Source organism: Anabrus simplex, chromosome 2 (genome assembly GCF_040414725.1).
Source record: "Anabrus simplex isolate iqAnaSimp1 chromosome 2, ASM4041472v1, whole genome shotgun sequence".
NCBI lineage: Eukaryota > Metazoa > Arthropoda > Insecta > Orthoptera > Tettigoniidae > Anabrus > Anabrus simplex.
In genome coordinates this window covers 262,611,331-262,631,305 of record NC_090266.1, presented here as the reverse complement: position 1 = coordinate 262,631,305, position 19,975 = coordinate 262,611,331, and the positions used below count along the sequence as shown (strand labels likewise).

The 19,975-nt window shown below is 40.2% G+C and overlaps 1 protein-coding gene across 1 annotated transcript in view; it reads right to left on the bottom strand.

Moving 5' to 3' along the window:
• Positions 1-19,975, bottom strand: part of LOC136862772 (serine/threonine-protein phosphatase 5) — a 239,688-nt gene that overhangs the window by 63,925 nt on the left and 155,788 nt on the right. Inside the window, exon 8 of the mRNA XM_067139018.2 lies at positions 9,877-9,964. Within this exon, the coding sequence (XP_066995119.1) occupies positions 9,877-9,964 (88 nt within the window). The remainder of the gene's footprint in view (positions 1-9,876; positions 9,965-19,975) is intronic.

The window sequence follows — 19,975 nt, the reverse complement described above, 5'->3', positions numbered from 1 at the left end:
AATCTCCTATCTCTTCCTCGTTGTCTCCCCTTACCCGAATATCACTTACTCCTAGCACATCCAGATGCATCCTCTTTGCAGACTCAGCTAGTTCTACTTTCTTTCTTCCATAAGCCCCATTAATATTGATAGCTCCCCATCGAATTCCATTTCTTTTGCCAAGTTGTTTCCAAGGAGTCCCTCGCCTGTCAAATGGGAGTGGGACTCTGTTACCCCCATAGGTCCGCGGCTTGCTTAAAATGTTCTGAGCTCGGTAAATTCATGAAGCAGGATGCTACCCTACTTGCACATAGTCCAAGTGAGGATCTCTCCTCTAACGGGTTATGGACCATTGGTGAATTGTATAGTCCTAGCCACCTGAGCACAAGGAGGGCCACGACTCAGAATATGTCCGAGATGCCCACTCCCATTCCATAGCAACTGGTATCCCGACTCTCAGGACCACTTACTAGGCCACTCAGCCGTTGCCCATGGTTCACGATCTAGGACGTGACTACAATAACCCACACCATGAGCAGTATATAAAGGGGAGGGTCCGCCTCTGTGTAGTGGTTAGTGTGATTAGCTGCCACCCCCGGAGGCCCGGGTTCGATTCCCGGCTCTGCCATGAAATTTCAAAAGTGGTACGAGGGCTGGAACGGGGTCCACTCAGCCTCGGGAGGTCAACTGAGTAGGAGGGGGGGGGGGGGGGGTTGGATTCCCACCTCAGCCATCCTGGAAGTGGTTTTCCGTCATTTCCCCACTTCTCCTCCAGGAAAATGCTGGGATGGTACCTAACTTAAGGCCACAGCCTCTTCCTTCCCTCTTCCTTGTCTATCCCCTCCAATCATCGCATCCCCCACCAAGGCCCCTGTTAAGCATTGCAGGTGAGGCCGCCTAGGCCCTGACCCAATGTCTCACGCTCCAGGACACTGCCCTTGAGGCAATAGGGGTAGGATCCCTTGCTGTGTCCAAGGGAGAAGCAGATTAAGAAAGAAGAAGATATAAAGGGGAAATGGCATAAGTATAGTATAAAACTTTATGCCCCTCTAAATGAACCTGAGGGCCTCATTTTCCAATTTATTGTGTATGCCGGAGCCAACGACCAGTTGTCTGGGAGAGGACACTCTACAAACGTGGTCACTGATCTTTTGGAGCAACTTCTGAATAATGGCCATGCCGTGTTCATGGACAATTATTATAATAGTTTTGCGCCAGCGTCTAAGCTGCTGTCAGAAAACACATACAGTACAAGAACACTCCGAGCTGACTGGCAGCACAACCCTCCAATTGTGAAGACGGCAATACTGCCTAAAGGTGGAACCATCGCTCAGTACGCTGAGGGATTTATGGTGGGCAAATGGAGGGACGAGCGAGTGGTACAATACATTTCCTCGCAATTTGAGAACACAATGGTCACTGTCACAAGGAAAAGAAAAAAAAACTTAGCCAATAGTGCAATATTTTTTTTGCTAGTGGTTTTACATTGCACCAACACAGATAGGTCTTACGGCGACGATGGGATAGGAAAGGGCTAGGAGTGGGAAGGAAGTGGCCGTGGCCTTAATTAAGGTACAGCCCCAGCATTTTCCTGGTGTGAAAATGGGAAACCACGAAAAACCATCTTCAGGGCTGCCGACAGTGGAATTCGAACCCACTATCTTCCGAATGCAGGCTCACAGCTGTGCGTCCCTAAATGTACGGCCAACTCGCTCGGTAACTACAGTTTAATGACTGAAAATGTATTTATGACAGATACTAGTGGAATTAAATTAAACAAGGAAATGAATTGAAGTAGTGCAACTGTATCTATAATACAAAAGAGAAAAGTCACGTCTTTGTAGTTTGGAAGCCATGTAAAACTGGTCTGTGGCCATGATCATGATATCATCAGTCATGCAAAACTACGAGCTTGCTTGCTAGCTTTTAAACTTCCACATCCGCTTGGTTAAGCTCTCATAGCACATTCCCCAATAACAAACCATGGCTGTTGGCCTCTCTGAACTTTATGAACTCTATAGAGCTATGATATAATGGATACTGTACATTGACTTTCCGCAATTTTAGTGACATCCTCCCCTTGTATGTTTGAGCAGAATCCTTCTCAAAGCTCTAATGTTCATCTTTTAACATATTTTGTTTCTGTTCCGCCATGATAAGGTCCAGGACAGCTTCCACATACAGTTAATTAGACATCACAAATATTTAAATTGGTGAAGCTCTCATAGATCATCCTCTAATAATAATAAATAATGATGTTATTTGCTTTATGTCCCACAAACTACTACTATGGTTTCCGGAGATGCAGAGGTACCGGTGTTTAAGTCCCACAGGAGTTTCTTTATGTGCCAGTAAATCTACCAGCACGAGGCTGACGTATTTGAGCACCTTCAAATACCACCGGACTGAGCCAGGATGGAACCTGCCAAATTGGAGTCAGAAGGCCAACACCTCAACCGTCTGAGCCACTCAGCCTGGCAGAATGATCATCCTCTACCACATGATCATCCTCTACCACGAAACCATAACTGAGGAGTGTTCGTGCCCTCTCTGAACTTTGAGAACATTATCAAGAGCTCGTCAAGAACTTGCAGTAAATACCGTATAATCTCGAATACCACCCGCACAGTTTTTTCAAAAATATCGCTTCCAAAATTGGGTGTGGGTCTTATTTAAAATTTTGGGAAATTTATCTTTCCGAATGTGCGTAAATCGGGCATCACCGCCGGTGCAGCTTGGCAACAATGCTCTCTCCGCTCTCAGTATACGCTACTTCCACACTTGGCGACAGTCTCACGCATGTTCTCGGAGTATCAACATGAATTCCACAAAGTGTTTGCGATCTTTTACTGCGAGTGAGAAAATAAAAGTAGTTCGGGAAGCCAAATTTATTGGAAATTGTGCCGCCGGTAGGAAATACGATATTGACGAGTCGTGTTTCCGCGATTGGAGAAAGAAGAAAAATGTGCTATTAGCATGTATTGGTGATCGTAGAGCTTTACATGGATTGAATGTACAGTTTCCAGAAACTGAAAAAAAAAGACTTGATAAGTATGTGACATAAAGGCGGGAAATGGGATATGGAGTGTCAACCGAAATGTGTCAGCTAAAGGCATTAGAGATCGCAAAGGAACTTTCATCAGAAGGGTTTAAGGCAAGCTGAGGATGGGTTTGTAATTTTTATAAAAGAACTGGGTTGAGCATACGAAGGTGTACCTCAATTTCACAGCGTCTTCCTGGTGCCTACGATGAGAAGTTATTGTCGTTTCAGCGTCACATAATTCGGTTGCGGAAGGAAAATGCATATTTGTTTTCCCAAACTGGCAATGCAGATCAGACGCCAGTCTACCTTGAAATGCCACTGGACAGGACTGTGAATGTTAAGGGTGCGAAAAGGGTGCGAAAAGTGTTCCCATTAGAACAGGTGGTAATGAAAAACAACGGTGTACGGTAATGTTGTGTATTCTCGCCGACGGAACCAAATTGCCGCCGTACATTGTTTTCAAGCGAAAGATGCTTCCTAAAAATCTACCTGCTGGTGTTATCGTCAGAACTCAGAACTCCGGCTGGATGGACAGTTCACTTGTGGAAGAATGGGTAAAGTGTGTCTGGCAACGTCACCCTGGTGCACTATTGGGACAAAAGAGATTACTTGTTCTTGACAGTTACCGCGGCCACACAAGAGACCCTGTGAAGAAACATATCAAGGACAGGAAAACTAACCTAGCAGTCATTCCAGGCGGGATGATGTCTATGCTACAGCCGCTGGATGTCTGCGTGAACCGTCCATTTAAAGCAGCCTTGAAACAGCTCTATACAGAATGGATGGCAGCTGATAATCACACACCGACGCCAACTGGTCGCATTCAGCGCCCGGAAGTTCAGCTGCTGTGTTTGTGGATTTTGACGGCATGGAACCATATCCCTGGGGACCTCATATGGAAGAGCTTCAGGGAATGTAGCATTTCTAATGCTATGGATGGCAGCCATGCCAACATTTTGTGGGAAGGTGATGGTGATGAAAGTTACGAAGTTTGTACTGTTGATGATGATGAATGAACTCATTGGATATCATTCTGGAAATGTTTGTTTACTTTTATTTGTATTTTTTAATCATCTGATGTGTGTTAGTAAAGATTGTAAATAATTTTGACTTCACTTTTTTTAATTTAAAATTTGTTCTTTAAAAATAAGGGTTCGGGTCTTATTCGGTGGTGGGTGGTATTCAAGATTATATGGTATCTGCTATTTTGGGGGATTAAAGCTCAATTCAATGGCAAAATCTTCACACTGCTATAGAAAATATTAGTGTCAACTACCGTCATGATGATTTCAGTCCCCTCAACTTCTTTAGTTGAAATGTCAGGAAATGTCTACTACTCCATTGGTAAATTCTTAAGATCAATACCAGTGGAATGTTAAGCTTTGGTACTAATGACTGTAATTTCTATGGATTTGAGCCACCACTATCCATGCACTGTGAGATCAAGCAACTCTCAGCCGATCTTTCATAATAGCAGTATCAGAGAATTGCTAGACTGTCCACTAAACAACCCTTTTCCATATCCTGAAGCTTTTCTACTCTAATCCATATGCAGACAGACAAAGGGTTAGAAATCCAAATTTTAAAGGAATTTTAAAGCCAACTTTAGCAATTGAAATATGTTTTATATATGATGAAATTCGGCAATAATTTTACTAGGCCTATAATCTGAAAACTAAAAGTGACACATTAAAAAAGAAATTGATTAGACATGAACAAAAATTTTATATTTCTCACATAATATGTAAAAATATGTAATATTACCCAAGAATATTTAAAAATACATACATACATACATACATACATACATACATACATACATACATACATACATACATACATACATACATCATTATAGACCATTATGCCTTTCAGCATTCAGTCTGCAAGCCTCTGTGAATTCACTAAACGTCGCCACAATCCTCTATTTGCAACTAGTGCTGTGGCCTCATTTAGTCCCACACCTCTTATCTTTAAATCGTTAGAAACTGAGTCTAAACATTGTAGTCTTGGCCTCCTTCAAGTTCTCTTAACCTCCATAAGAGTCCATTATTCTCCTACGTAACCTTTCTTCCTCCATTCGCCTCACATGACCCCACAACCGAAGGCGGTTTATGCGTACAGCTTCATCCATCGAGTTAATTCTTAGCCTTTATCTCCTCATTCAAAGCACCCTCCTGCCATTATTTCCACCTGTTTGTACCAGCAATCAATCTCGCTAAATATCATGTCTGTTACTTCTAACTTATGCATAAGATATTCTGAGTCCACCCAGCTTTTGCTACCGTAAAGCAAAGTTGGTCTGAAAACAGACCGATGTAAAGATAGCTTCATATGGAAGCTGACTTCCTTCATACAGAATACTGTTGATAGCAACTGCCAGTTTACTGCATTAGCTATACTGCACCTTGATTCAATCTCACTTACTATATTACCACCCTGGGAGAACACACAACTTAAATACTTAAATTATCTACCTGTTCCAACTTTGTATCACCAATCTGGCATTCAATTCTCTTGGATTTCTTACCTATTGACATCAATTTAGTCTAATTTAGGCTAATTTTCATACCACACTCATTGCACCTATTTTCCAGTTCCAAGATATTAGACTGCAGGTTTTCAGCACAATCTGCCATTAAGACCATGTCGTCAGCATAGGCCAGACTGCTTACTACATTTCCACCTAACTGAATCCCTCCATGCCACTTTATACCTTTCAGCAGATGATCCATGTAAACTACGAACAACAAAGGTGAAAGATTACAGCCTTGTCTAAACCCTGTAAGTACCCTGAAACAAGAATTCATTCTACCATCAATTCTCTCACTGCAGGGCAATTGTCAGCATAAATACCTTTGATTGATTTTAATAATGCACCCTTAATCCCATAGTCTCCCAGTATGGTGAGCATCTTTTCCCTTGGTACCCTGTCATGTGCTTTCTCTAGACCTACAAAACATAAACATAACTGTCTATTCCTCTTGTAGCATTTTTCAATTACCTGGCACATACTGAAAATCTGATCCTAACAGCCCTTTGTGGTCTGAAACCACACTGGTTTTCATCCAACTTTCTCTCAACCACTGATCGCGCCTCCCTTCAAGATGCCAGTGAATACTTTGCCTGGTATACTAATCAATGAGATACCTCGATAGCTGTTGCAATCCTTCCTGTTCCCTTGCTTATAGATAGGAACAATTACTGCTTTCATCCAATCTGAAGGCACCCTACCAACACTCCATGCTAATCTTATTACACTTATGAAGCCATTTCATCCCTGCCTTCCCACTACTACTTCACCATTTAAGGTCAATTTCATTTATTCCTGCTGCTTTATGACAAGGAGTTTACTTACCACCTTTCCCACTTCCTCAAGTGTAATTTCACCAACATCATTTTCCTCCTCCCCATGAGCTCGGTTATTCACGACACCATCAAGATGATTTCCTTTTACGTTGAGAAAATTTACAAAATATTCTCTCCACCTGTCCAGTGATTTCCTCGGATCTATTATGAATTCACCTGAATTATACAAAACACTGTTCATTTCATTTTTCCCTCCCTTCCTAAGATTCTGTATAACTGTCCAGAAAGGTTTCCCTGCTGCTTGACCTAACCTTTTAGGTTATTACCAAAATCTTCCCACGACTTATTTTTGGATTCAACAACTATTTGTTCCGCTCTGTTTCTTTCATCTACGTACAATTCCATGTCTGCATCAGCCCTTGTTTGGAGCCATTTCTGATAAGCCTTCTTTTTACATTTACAAGCTTACAAGCTGCTCTCACTTCATCATTCCACCAAGATGTTCGCTTCTTCCCATCTTTACACACAGTTGTTCCTAGGCATTCCCTTGCTGTTTCTACTACAGCATCCCTGTATGCCACCCATTCTCTTTCTATATCTTGAAACTGCTTACTGTCCATCATTTGGAACTTCTCACTAATCATATCCGTGTACCTCTGTCTAATTTCTTCATCCTGGAGATTTTCTATCCTTACGCATTCGCAGACAGATTTCTCTTTCTCTATCCCAGGCACAGAGATATTTATCTTAGAGATGAAGCTTCCACGGTGTGTAGAATTATTTAGTTTATTTTCTGGGTTGAACCGTGTTGTTGTTACCTGTACATTATGTACAGTTTGCCGACATTTCAAATACACTGCAGTATTCTTTTTCAAGGCGACTGAAATACCCCTACTTGATCCGAGGTAGTCAGTTCCCAGGCAGCAATCACACTATACGGGTGGTTCCTGACCTTGGTCTTTTATATCCTAGCCTTTATGGCTGACTGGTTCCTGACCTTGGTCTTTTATATCCTAGCCTTTCTGGCTGACATAAGAAGTAATTCTTGGATGCCTATCATTCATAGTTTAAGACATACAGACCACAACATTAACACGCAGTCCGAACCTTCAATTACATAACAGCGCGGGCAGGCCCCACTACCTGGCTGTGACACATACCTTTCAAAATTATCACGAGACAGCCAGGGGGCTTACGTCAGCCAGAAAGGCTAGGATATAAAAGACCAAGGTCAGGAAACACCCTTATAGTGTGATTGCTGCCTGGGGACTGACTACCACAGATCGAGTAGGGGTATTTCAGTCGCCCTGAAAAAGAATACTGCAATATATTTGAAACGTCGGCAAACTGTACATAATGTACAGATAACAACAACACAGTTCAACCCAGAAAATAAACTAAATAATACAGATACTTAGTACCCTACAGATCAGATAGTGGTCTGTATCATCGAAAAACCACCGGAAAACCTGTACATTCCTAACAGATTTCCTGCATTCTAAGTCGGTTAAGTTATAGTCTATTATGGATCTGGTAGTGGTGAACAGCCTTATGCTTGAAGAATGTTCGTAATTGCTAAACTCATGCTAGCACAGAAGTCCGGCAAATGCTTCCCATTCCTATTTGCTTCCATATCTTTGCTAGTTAGGCCATATTTTTTATTTATTATTATTGATATTTGTTTTACGTCGCACCGACACAGATAGGCCTTATGGCGACGATGGAATAGGAAAGGTCTGGGAGTGGGAAGGAAGTTGCCGTGGCCTTAATGAAGGTACAGCCCTAGCATTTGCCTGGTGTGAAAATGGGAAACCACGGAAAACCATCTTCAGAGCTGCCGACAGTGGGGTTCGAACCCACTATCTCCTGGATGCAAGCTCACAGCTGCGCGTCCCTAAATGCGCGGCCAACTCGCCCGGTGCGGTTTTTTTTTTTTTTTTTTTGTGCCTGTACAATTATTCTACATTTCTCAGTTTTTAATAACCATTAACTTAAAATTGGCATCATAATATCAACGAGAACCCGTTGAAAATTTGCCAGCAGTACCTGTTCCACATATCTTTACACTACAATGATACATCACGAAAATATTCCTGCTGTATATAAAACTTACTTTTACTAAGCGTCAGGTACAGAAGATGTGTTATAGCACTGCCACTGAGTAGCCATGACCTTTCTCAGAATTTGAAGGCTCGCATGTTTTGATGCCCTTTTGCAGATTTGAGAAACGTTTTGTACTCCAATATGTTTTCTCGAACGTAGTCGTTCTGAAGACTACAGTACTTGCATTTTGTTGATGGGGCAAGTACTTTTAATGTAACCAGGCATTGTTATTTTTATCTTTCCTTTTTTACTTGTTCTTTTTTCAGAATGGGAAAATAGCTCAATGGTGTCAAGGAACCTTATGTTATACTAGTCCGACTACACACTAACATCTACATGGGAACAATTCTCTGACACTTGTTTGTTCTTTTCATCTACTTACATTCCACTTATTTAGAGGCTTGTCACCCAATTCTGCCCTTTCTGTTTTCAATTCTGTAACATGTTGACTAAACTTCTATCTTGTGGTACAGTGTTATAAAGATAGTGGTAATGAATGGTTGGGCCTAATATCCACACTTTATAAAATTATGTTATTTTACTTGGCTGTAGACTTGAGCAATTTATATTCATTAACTTCTTACACGTACTTTTATTCATTTTGATTATGTAATTTGAAAGCAAAACCTATCTACCTTCAAAACTGCATGCTGTAAACCCTTTTGTAAGTTTTCCTCTTTATTCTGTTTTGTTATTTTCATCTCGATGATTTTGTTTTGCTGAACTAAATGTACTGTAAATGAAGTGTGATTACTCTCTCTTGAGATAACCTACCAACTCCTCCCATTGACTCACCTCATTTCTTGACTCATTGTTCTGATATGTCATTCATTCAAGATTCTTTATTATTTCTGTTAACCCATTCATTGTTAGCCTTTTAAATCTCCTGCTGGTGTTAGCACATTGCCAACAGCCCTTGTGGTTTCACTTTGTGCATTTAACTGGAAAACAGGTCATTCACAATCACTGTAGTTTTAGTTTCATAAAAGTATCACAAAAATGACCTAAAATCTCCCGAATACTGGCCGCACTTACTTCAGGCTTTTAGACAGATAAAAATATGGTAACCAACACCATACGTTTTGTTAGAAAAAATGTAAGAACCACATGTGCTGACTGCTGAAATGTACCATCATGCTTCAACCATTGTTTCGAGCATACCATACTAAACTCAACATGTAACGTCACATACAAATAAATTCTACTAGTATTTCAAGAAAAGTATTTTTTCCAAAACAATCAGTAAAGTACAAGAAATATTTCATCAAAATAATCCGTGATAAATCTACATCCATAACATGCAATAGGCGTTTTTTTTTTGCTTGATGACAACATGCCGTCCATAACGACGGGGACCAGGTTATTGGGGCGTGATAGGTCTCGCTTACTAAAATTACAAAGAGACTTGAGAACTGATTTTTGAGAGTTCATAAATATCATACCTTCTTCTGGTGGTTGTCTATTCCTATCTATCTTCTTAATATCATCCAACGTGACATCATCTCTGGAAAAGAGACCTCCATGCATAGCCTATGAAAAAGAATCAATATTTATTACTTACAATTTAAGGTACCATAATATACTTCATTTAAAAAAATTACCAAACAATGAAGTACATGCAGGAAATGGCAACCGATGTACACCCATGCTAATGAATACCTACTTTAGGGCATTCTATCGATTGACACAATAAACACGTAATCTTGGTAAAAAAAGAAAAGACCACATGGAAAAAATTACTGTACAAAAACTTAAAATATAAGTTCAGAGAAGAAGGAATTTCTTAAATTAAAAGTGAGAAGATATTTAATCTCCACACAATAAAACAGAAATGACAACTGAGAAAGAAATTTCACTTCCAAAATACATATAAAAGAAAGCAAGCTTGTACTATTACAAATACATACTCTGGCATCTTGGGAAACTGTAGAAGTATTTATTGTAATGCAAAACCATAACATTATTATTATTATTATTATTATTATTATTATTATTATTATTATTATTATGCGTGAATGGTCCCTTTTGGAACATACAAAGCTTTATTTATGATTTTGGTTGCAGAGGATCCAGGATGCTTTCATCTGTTGACTTGGAACTTCATTCTCTGGAGTAACTTCCCACTTGTCAATTTTCTTTCTATATATATTTCTATTCTAAATTTCTTCAGGTTGAATTTGTGCATTCTTCATGTCCACTTTTGTTTGTTGTATCCAAGGGAAATTCTTCAGTTTATAAATCTTCCAAGAACTTTGTGGGTTTGTCTGGTTTATGGAAGCCTCTTAACATGTTCATAAAATTTTAGCCTTCTTTTCCTGAGTTCTGCCACAATATTAGATATTTTTTCTGTGGATTTCCGCATTTGGAGGCGGTACCCTTCTATGTGTGTCTTGGTCCTAAAATTTTCCTCACGATTTTTTGCTCTTCTTTTATGATATTTTCCAGCTCGCCCTTTTTATAAAGTGTTAGAGTTTCCCCTGCATATAAAGCCTCAGGTTTGCTTACAGTATTGTAATGTTTAATCTTAACGTGGAGAGACATACATTTCTTGTTGTAGATTTCTCTTGTTCTCCCATATGCTCGTAGATTTTGGACACGGTTGTTTTGGGTTATTTTTTTCCTGTCCGGTTGGTTCAAGGATTTTGCCCAGGCATTTGAAGTGAGGGACTCTGTTGATTTGTCTGTATTTTGCATTGAGACTATGGATGTCTAGTTTTGAACAGAAAAATTCAGTTTTCTGGAAGTAGATGTGAAGTCCAACCTTTCTGACACATTCCTGGAGAATTTCAACTTGCTTTATCGCTGTGACTTCATCGCTGGACAAAAGGGCCAGGTCATCCACAAAGGCTTAGCATGGAATTTCAAGTTTGTTTTTTTGTGTCCCAATGTTTACTGGGTTCCAGCTATTTTGTGCTTTCAGGTCTTTTTTCCCTCATCACCTTATCTAGAGCGAGGTTGAAGAAGAGGGGTGACAATCCATCTCCTTGCTGGACACCAGTTTTTATCAGGAATTCGTCTGAGATTTCTCCCATGAATTTCACTCTTGACTTCGTGTCAGTGAGGGTCTGTTTGGTCAAGTTCAGCGTTTTAGAGTCTAGTCCCTGTTCCTTCAGGATGCTGAACAGAGATTGACGATCAATTGAATCATAAGCCTTCTTGAAATCTATGAAGGTACAGATGATTGGAAGGTTTCTGAGGGCCCTGAATTTTAGAGCAGTTTTGAAGTTGAAGATCTGTTCAGTGCACGATCTGTGAGAGCGGAACCCAGCTTGATATTCACCAATCTTATGTTCGAGTTGTTCTTGTATTCTTTTCAACAGGCATGCAGAGAAAATTTTGTAGCCGACTTCAAGGAGGGATATTCCCCTATAGTTGTTGACATCAGTTTTGTCTCCTTTTTTGTGAAGTGGATGAATTAAGGCACATTTCCATTCTTCGGGGAATTTTTCGTATTTTCAGATTTTCTGTATGATTTCTGTAAGTTTCATGAGTGAATTTGGACCAAGATTCTTAAGGAATTCTGCAACAATCCCGTCTCTTCCTGAGGTTCTGTTGTTCCTTAGTCATTTAATGTGGCGCTGAATTTCTTCCTGGTTTGGTGGAGGTGATTCTGGCTGAGTGAAACTGGATGCTTCTTCAAGAAATCTTTCAGTGGGTTCGGGGCAGTTAAGAAGTTCTGAGAAGTGCCGAGCAAGTTCTTGGTCGTTTTCTTTATTAGTAAGCGCCAATTTTCCATCTTGTTTCCTGAAACATAACTTCTTTGGAATGTATCCTCTGATTTTTTCTGTGAATGTCCTGTAGAAACCCCTTGTGTTGTGATTTCTAAAGTTTTCTTCAATTGAGTCCAGTTGTTCTTTCAGGCGCTTTCTTTTTTCTTGCCTGATGGTTTTGGATACTTATTTTCTGGTCTCATATTATTCTTGTTGAGTTTTCTGGGATTTTCTACTGTTGTATTTCTGAAATGCAGATTTTCTTATCTCTAGGGCTTGATCACATACCGAGTTCCACCAGGGGTGTTTTGTATTCCTTTTTAAGGGTACCATTTCTCGTACCTTCTGTAAGATTTTGGTGTGGAATTCATCCCATGTTTTAGCTGGTTGATTTTAACCATGCTTCTTTGAGATCTGTAACAGGAATGCTTTTTAAGTCAAATTTCTGTTGTTGGATTTTCTTGGGGTGGTATTTTCTTGGAGTAAATTTTACTTTAACTCTTGTCAGATAGTGATCACAGTCGATGTTTGCTCCTCGTCTCACTTGTACAACATGTACCTCTTTCTGTGGCGGATATGAGACAGCTACATGATCAATCTGAAATCTGCCAATGGATTTGATGGGTGACCTCCAGGTTTTTTGTTTCTTGGGATGCTTCCTGAGGGATATCGACATGATTTTAAGGTTGCACTGTTGACATAGTTCAATGAGTCTTGAACAGATTTTGTTGGTGAATTTATGCGCCGGGCTAAAGTCCGACGGTTTTCCTGTGTTCCTTTTCTTGGCCAATTTGTGCATTGAAATCGCCTAAGAGGATTTTAACGTCATCCTTTGGAATTTTTGACATTACCTTTTCAACTTTGTACCAAAATTTGTCCACGTTTTTGGGGTTCTTCTTGTTGTCTATATTTATAGGAGTGTGTGCATTTATTAATGTGTATCTTTTATTGGTACACTGAATCCTCACAGTCATTAGACGATTGTTGATGGAATTAACTTCTTGGATCGAGTTCAGTATACTTTTACGTACTATGAAGCTCATACAAAATAAAGTGGTCCTATTTAGAATCTTTTGGTCTGTTTTACTTTTGAATATATGGTAATTTCCATAATCCAAGGTGGCATCATCAGTAGATCGAGTTTCCTGCAGGGCAAGGATAAGAATCTTTTGTCGATCAACTTCTGTGACTAAATTTAGTAATTTTCCTGGTTGAATCAAAGTGTTGATATTGAATGTACTAATGTATGTGGGCGTTTTGTGGGACAGTTTACCAGAAAGCTCAGACTCTCTCCCATGTTTTCGTGGTCGTCCAGGCTCCCCAGAATCCCAAAGCCTGGTTGCCGTCTCAATGCGACGGATGGATTGGGTACCACCTGGGGTGATGTTGTTACTGCGCCCACAAATAATGTTTGGCTTGTAACAGGAGATCCAGCAGTGCTGGGTGCTTAGAACCAGGTATGGTTATTTCCTGGAGCTTGGTATTGCCGCCGAACCCACAAGGTGTCAGAGGCGGACTAGGAAGCCGGTGGATACCACTCAGACACACCTGGATTTTAAACAGGCTTTTTATTACTATCCTAAAAAGCAAAAATGCCTCTTCCACCAGTTCCGCCACACCAATGATCTTCATCTCCACCTTCACTGCCGTTGAGGTCTTCACTCGTAACCCTGAGCTGAGATCCTTACCAGATGATACACAACGGGTCAGTGTGCTCTGGCACTCACGTAGGCAGGTGCGCCACTCCCTAGGCAAGGCTGCATCCAAAGAGGGTCCCTACCTGCTAATAACATTATTATTATTATTATTATTATTATTATATACTTCCACAAAAATGTTGAAATCATTAACACAGCCTCGAGACTTCCAGTTTTACATGGAATCTGAATATATACGACTTATAATTTTAAAAATCCCATGTGTATTGGCTGGGATTTAAATCACATTCGCCTTGGGAAGAAGTCGGTGACGATGTCACTTATCTATTATATAAAAAAACATACACACTCTCCCCCTTTCCTTACCTGACTTCACACTGACTTTACAGTAGTCTTGAAACATGTGGTGCCTAAAGTATAATGTGCAGTCTAGAGATGGGCAATAAGTGGTCTCAGGGTCAGCTGGGCTCGTGCGTGTCTGCCTGCACTACAGAGCGAGGCTGGGCTTGTTACGTCACGACGGCCACATCAAGGCAGCTCGGCTAACAGGACTTGTCTTCCTTTACAGGCTGGGCTTGCTACGGCTGGCATACCGGCCAGGATGGCTGAGCGGCTGTTTACAGGTGTGCTGCGTTCCAACAGTTTGCACCTTTCTCTTCTGAATTACACGAAACAGACATTTGGTTCTGTTTTGTAAATAATGTACTTGTAACAATCACAACTAACCACCGCTGTAATCTCAGGCTAGAATTCTAGTTCCTTATCCACGTCCAGGTACGATTCGCAGTACTAGATGGTGGAACCAAAAGAGCATGTTTTGTACTGTTGAACTGCTGTCTCCTTCTAAATCATCCATGGCTTCTTTGAGAGGTTCTAGGAAGTAAATCAAGTCATTCATGAGTTCTTTAAGGACTGCTTCCAGTTTATTTCTCACTTTTTTCTTTTTTGCCTGCAGTTGCAGGCGATAGGTCTTCTAATCATTTTACCGCATTGCTTATGAACAGAGTTTAGCATTCTCAGCTTCATATTCCATCTTGTTTCTACATGCTGATACAGAGTTGCTTGACACGACTAACTAAACCTGTTGCATAAAATAAATTTCATTTTAGGCCCGTATTGTCATTCGTGTACGTAATTAAAAGGTATAATCAAATGTTCCACCTTTACAATACTATTTTTATTTTTATTTTTTTGCTAGTGGCTTTACGTCGCACCGACACAGATAGGTCTTATGGTGATGATGGGATAGGAAAGGCCTAAGAGTTGGAAGGAAGCGACCATGGCCTTAATTAAGATACAGCCCCAGCATTTGCCTGGTGTGAAAAAGGGAAACCACGGAAAACCATCTTCAGGGCTGCCGACGGTAGGATTCGAACCCAGTATCTCCTGAATGCAAGCTCACAGCTGCGCACCCCTGACTGCATGAACAAATCACCCGGTAAAAGATTTTTATTTATTTAATTAACATTTAAAAAAACTATTAGTACAGGTTTCATCTGTCTTGTAGACATCATCATTCAAATAATTGTAAGATTACGAACAATGAACACGGACAAAAAACACATTAAAATGACTCGGATTACCGAATATGTAGGTTAAAAGTTCAAGTTAGAAATTATGTTGGAATGTTCTGGAGGACAATATTTGGTACTATTAAAATGAAAAATAAAGATTTTGAACACATGAGATAGTTCAGTAAAATTATGGTAACTGAGTCCTTCTTGGTGTGATGATGACGACGTGTTAATAAGATTCAGTTTGCCGAATATGTTGATTAAAACTTAAGTTTGGAGAATGTTATGGAGCACAAATGTTTAGTTCTAATAAAGCGAAGACAAAAATTATTGAACATATGTTAAACGTGATAGTTCCAATAAAATAAAATTGAGTTCTTCTTGTTGGCATGATGATGTTAACAACTCCTAGTTATAAGGCGGGCGGAGTACCTGACTGTGATTTCATAGGTAAAGAAATTGTGTGCAGTTGAGTGTCCCTAGAACATAAATGGCGGCTATTAATAACATTAAAAGGAGGCAAGTTTTGAAGCATCTTGTAATTACAAAAGAATGAAATAGTATGAGACACATCTGACTACTTACGTCCCTGCCTGCCCAAGAATGGTTAGCTCGAAGCATGTGTTGATGTTGACGGCTGACTGGAGGTGAACTGTGGAGGCCGTGTGTGATGGAAGCTGGTTTGAAGGGAGAACAGGGGAGGGTGAGACTTGTTCAAATAGAAACTGCTGAACAATGCCTTGAAAAGCACATTCACAGTTTCTGAAATTTCATTTAAATTGTAAGCAGGATTGCATTTTTGGTCTATATTAATAAAGATGTTTTCTAAAACATTATGTAAATTGCCCTTATTTTAAAAGTAGAGAGTTTTTAAGTCCCGCTCTATGGAGGTGAAAGAATGATTGGACTCTGCTATAAGAGTACTCATGCTGGAAAATTTTTTGTGTCTGGAGGCCTTGACGTGTTCTTCATATCTAATTAAAAAGCTTCTTCCAGTTTGTCCGACGTAACTCACTGAACATTGGTTGCAATTTAACATATATACACCTGATTTGTGGTATTTATTTCTGATGTTAATGATTTTGTCCAGGTTATAAAGAAGATTTGCTTGTTATTGATTGTTTTAAAGGCAATGTTGACATCATGTTTCTTAAGAGTATTTGTGATTTCGTAAATACTTTTATTGGCGTAAGTGAAGGTGGCGTACTTATCTGTTTTCTTTTTTGTCTCTCTGAGCAGAGTTGAGGTGGATTTGTTAACAATTTTACTGACCATCCTGTGTATGAAACACCTGCAAAAACATTTTTTTCTCACAATAAAGTAGATGTATTGAGTTATTTTTTCCAATTCACGACAGATAAAGGGATGTTAAAAGCTCTATGAATTTTTTTTGCTAGCAGATTTACGTCACACCGACACAGATAGGTCTTATGGCGACGATGGGATAGGAAAGGCCTAGGAGTTGGAAGGAAGCGGCTGTGGCCTTAATTAAGGTACAGCCCCAGCATTTTCCTGGTGTGAAAATGAGAAACCATGGAAAACCATCTTCAGGGCTGCCGACATTGGGATTCGAACCCACTATCTCCCAGATGCAAGCTCACAGCCATGCGCGCCTCACTGCATGGCCAACTCGCCCGGTAAGCTCTATGAATTAGGCTATGAAATGTTGCTCTTTTTTGAGAGTCCAGGTGCATAGAATCTTGACGAATAGTGTTTACGGTTTGGGTGGGCTTTCTATAGATATTATAAGAAAATTTGTTCGAGCTGCTATTAATAGTGAGATATAAAATGTTTAAAGAATTATTGGTTTCAACTTCTGAAGTGAACTTGATCAATCGGTCAACCACATTTAGTTGTTCAAGGATGATATCGCCGTTGGTGGTGATGTGATCTATTACGGCAAAGGTATTGTCGACATAGCACGTCCAGAACACAATTCCTTTGATTTTATTCTGAATCTTGGTGTTTTCCAAATGGTTCAAATAAATTTCTGCCAGGAAGACTGTCCAGCTTATAGATTTTACATTTAAAAGTGAAGTAGTTGTTAGAAGTTACAAATAATTCTAAAATGTTTAAGAACTCTTCAATTTCCTGTGTCCTCAATTTACTATGTTTTCAAAAATTGTCCTTGATTATCTTTAAGGTATTTTTTGACCAGTACATCGGAATACATGTTTTTTATGTCAAAAGAGTACATTTTATGTTGTGGTTGTAACACTAGGCTTTTGGGCAAATTACAAAATTCGTAAATATTCATAAATATTTTTATTGGTGTAAGTGAAGGTGGCATAGTTACCTGTTTTCTCTTTTGTCTATCTCTGAGCACAGCTGAGGTGGATTTGTTAACAATTTTACTGACTATCCTGTCTACGAAGTGCCTGCAAAAACAGTTTCTCACAATAAAGTCCAATCATTCCTTCACCTCCATAGAGCGGGACTTAAAAATTCTCTATTTTTATAATAAGGGCAATTTACTTAACGTTTTAGGAAACATCTCTATTAATATAGAGCAAAAATGCAATCCTGCTTACAATTTAAATGAAATTTCAGAAACTGTGAGTGTGCTTTTCAAGGCATTACTCAATAGTTTCTATCTGAACAAGTCTCACCCTCCTAATAGAGCTGAGGTTCTCAAACTTGTAAATTTTTTTTAAGTTGTGAAAAAATTTGGAAGTCTTGTAAGTCGATATAGATGTTGATTCCCATAGGGAATCTGAAACATTTGTCCTGAATGAGCAAATTTATAATACCAATATAAATGGTCCGTTATTGGACATTATAAATTTTCCAGCTAACTCATTCTTGGTTGCCAGCGTTTCGCCCTCGTGTGCTAGGGTGGGCTCATCAGTTGGTACCTAGCACACCTACCAATACGCTGGCTAGTGCATACCGTGGAGGCCACCGCGTAGGCCAACTGGAGCCACCGGCAGTGCCAATGCACTAAGAGACTTTGTCTCATTATCAAAAATTGATGCCTGCTTGGCTATCAGATGATATAGATGTTGATTCCCATAGGGAATCTGAAACATTTGTCCTGAATGAGCAAATTTATAATACCAATATAAATGGTCCGTTATTGGACATTATAAATTTTCCAGCTAACTCATTCTTGGTTGCCAGCGTTTCGCCCTCGTGTGCTAGGGTGGGCTCATCAGTTGGTACCTAGCACACCTACCAATACGCTGGCTAGTGCATACCGTGGAGGCCACCGCGTAGGCCAACTGGAGCCACCGGCAGTGCCAATGCACTAAGAGACTTTGTCTCATTATCAAAAATTGATGCCTGCTTGGCTATCAGATGATATAGATGTTGATTCCCATAGGGAATCTGAAACATTTGTCCTGAATGAGCAAATTTATAATACCAATATAAATGGTCCGTTATTGGACATTATAAATTTTCCAGCTAACTCATTCTTGGTTGCCAGCGTTTCGCCCTCGTGTGCTAGGGTGGGCTCATCAGTTGGTACCTAGCACACCTACCAATACGCTGGCTAGTGCATACCGTGGAGGCCACCGCGTAGGCCAACTGGAGCCACCGGCAGTGCCAATGCACTAAGAGACTTTGTCTCATTATCAAAAATTGATGCCTGCTTGGCTATCAGATGATATAGATGTTGATTCCCATAGGGAATCTGAAACATTTGTCCTGAATGAGCACACGAGGGCGAAACGCTGGCAACCAAGAATGAGTTAGCTGGAAAATTTATAATGTCCAATAACGGACCATTTATATTGGTATTATAAATTTGCTCATTCAGGACAAATGTTTCAGATTCCCTATGGGAATCAACATCTATATCATCTGATAGCCAAGCAGGCATCAATTTTTGATAATGAGACAAAGTCTCTTAGTGCATTGGCACTGCCGGTGGCTCCAGTTGGCCTACGCGGTGGCCTCCACGGTATGCACTAGCCAGCGTATTGGTAGGTGTGCTAGGTACCAACTGATGAGCCCACCCTAGCACACGAGGGCGAAACGCTGGCAACCAAGAATGAGTTAGCTGGAAAATTTATAATGTCCAATAACGGACCATTTATATTGGTATTATAAATTTGCTCATTCAGGACAAATGTTTCAGATTCCCTATGGGAATCAACATCTATATCATCTGATAGCCAAGCAGGCATCAATTTTTGATAATGAGACAAAGTCTCTTAGTGCATTGGCACTGCCGGTGGCTCCAGTTGGCCTACGCGGTGGCCTCCACGGTATGCACTAGCCAGCGTATTGGTAGGTGTGCTAGGTACCAACTGATGAGCCCACCCTAGCACACGAGGGCGAAACGCTGGCAACCAAGAATGAGTTAGCTGGAAAATTTATAATGTCCAATAACGGACCATTTATATTGGTATTATAAATTTGCTCATTCAGGACAAATGTTTCAGATTCCCTACGGGAATCAACATCTATATCATCTGACAGCCAAGCAGGCATCAATTTTTGATAATGAGACAAAGTCTCTTAGTGCATTGGCACTGCCGGTGGCTCCAGTTGGCCTACGCGGTGGCCTCCACGGTATGCACTAGCCAGCGTATTGGTAGGTGTGCTAGGTACCAACTGATGAGCCCACCCTAGCACACGAGGGCGAAACGCTGGCAACCAAGAATGAGTTAGCTGGAAAATTTATAATGTCCAATAACGGACCATTTATATTGG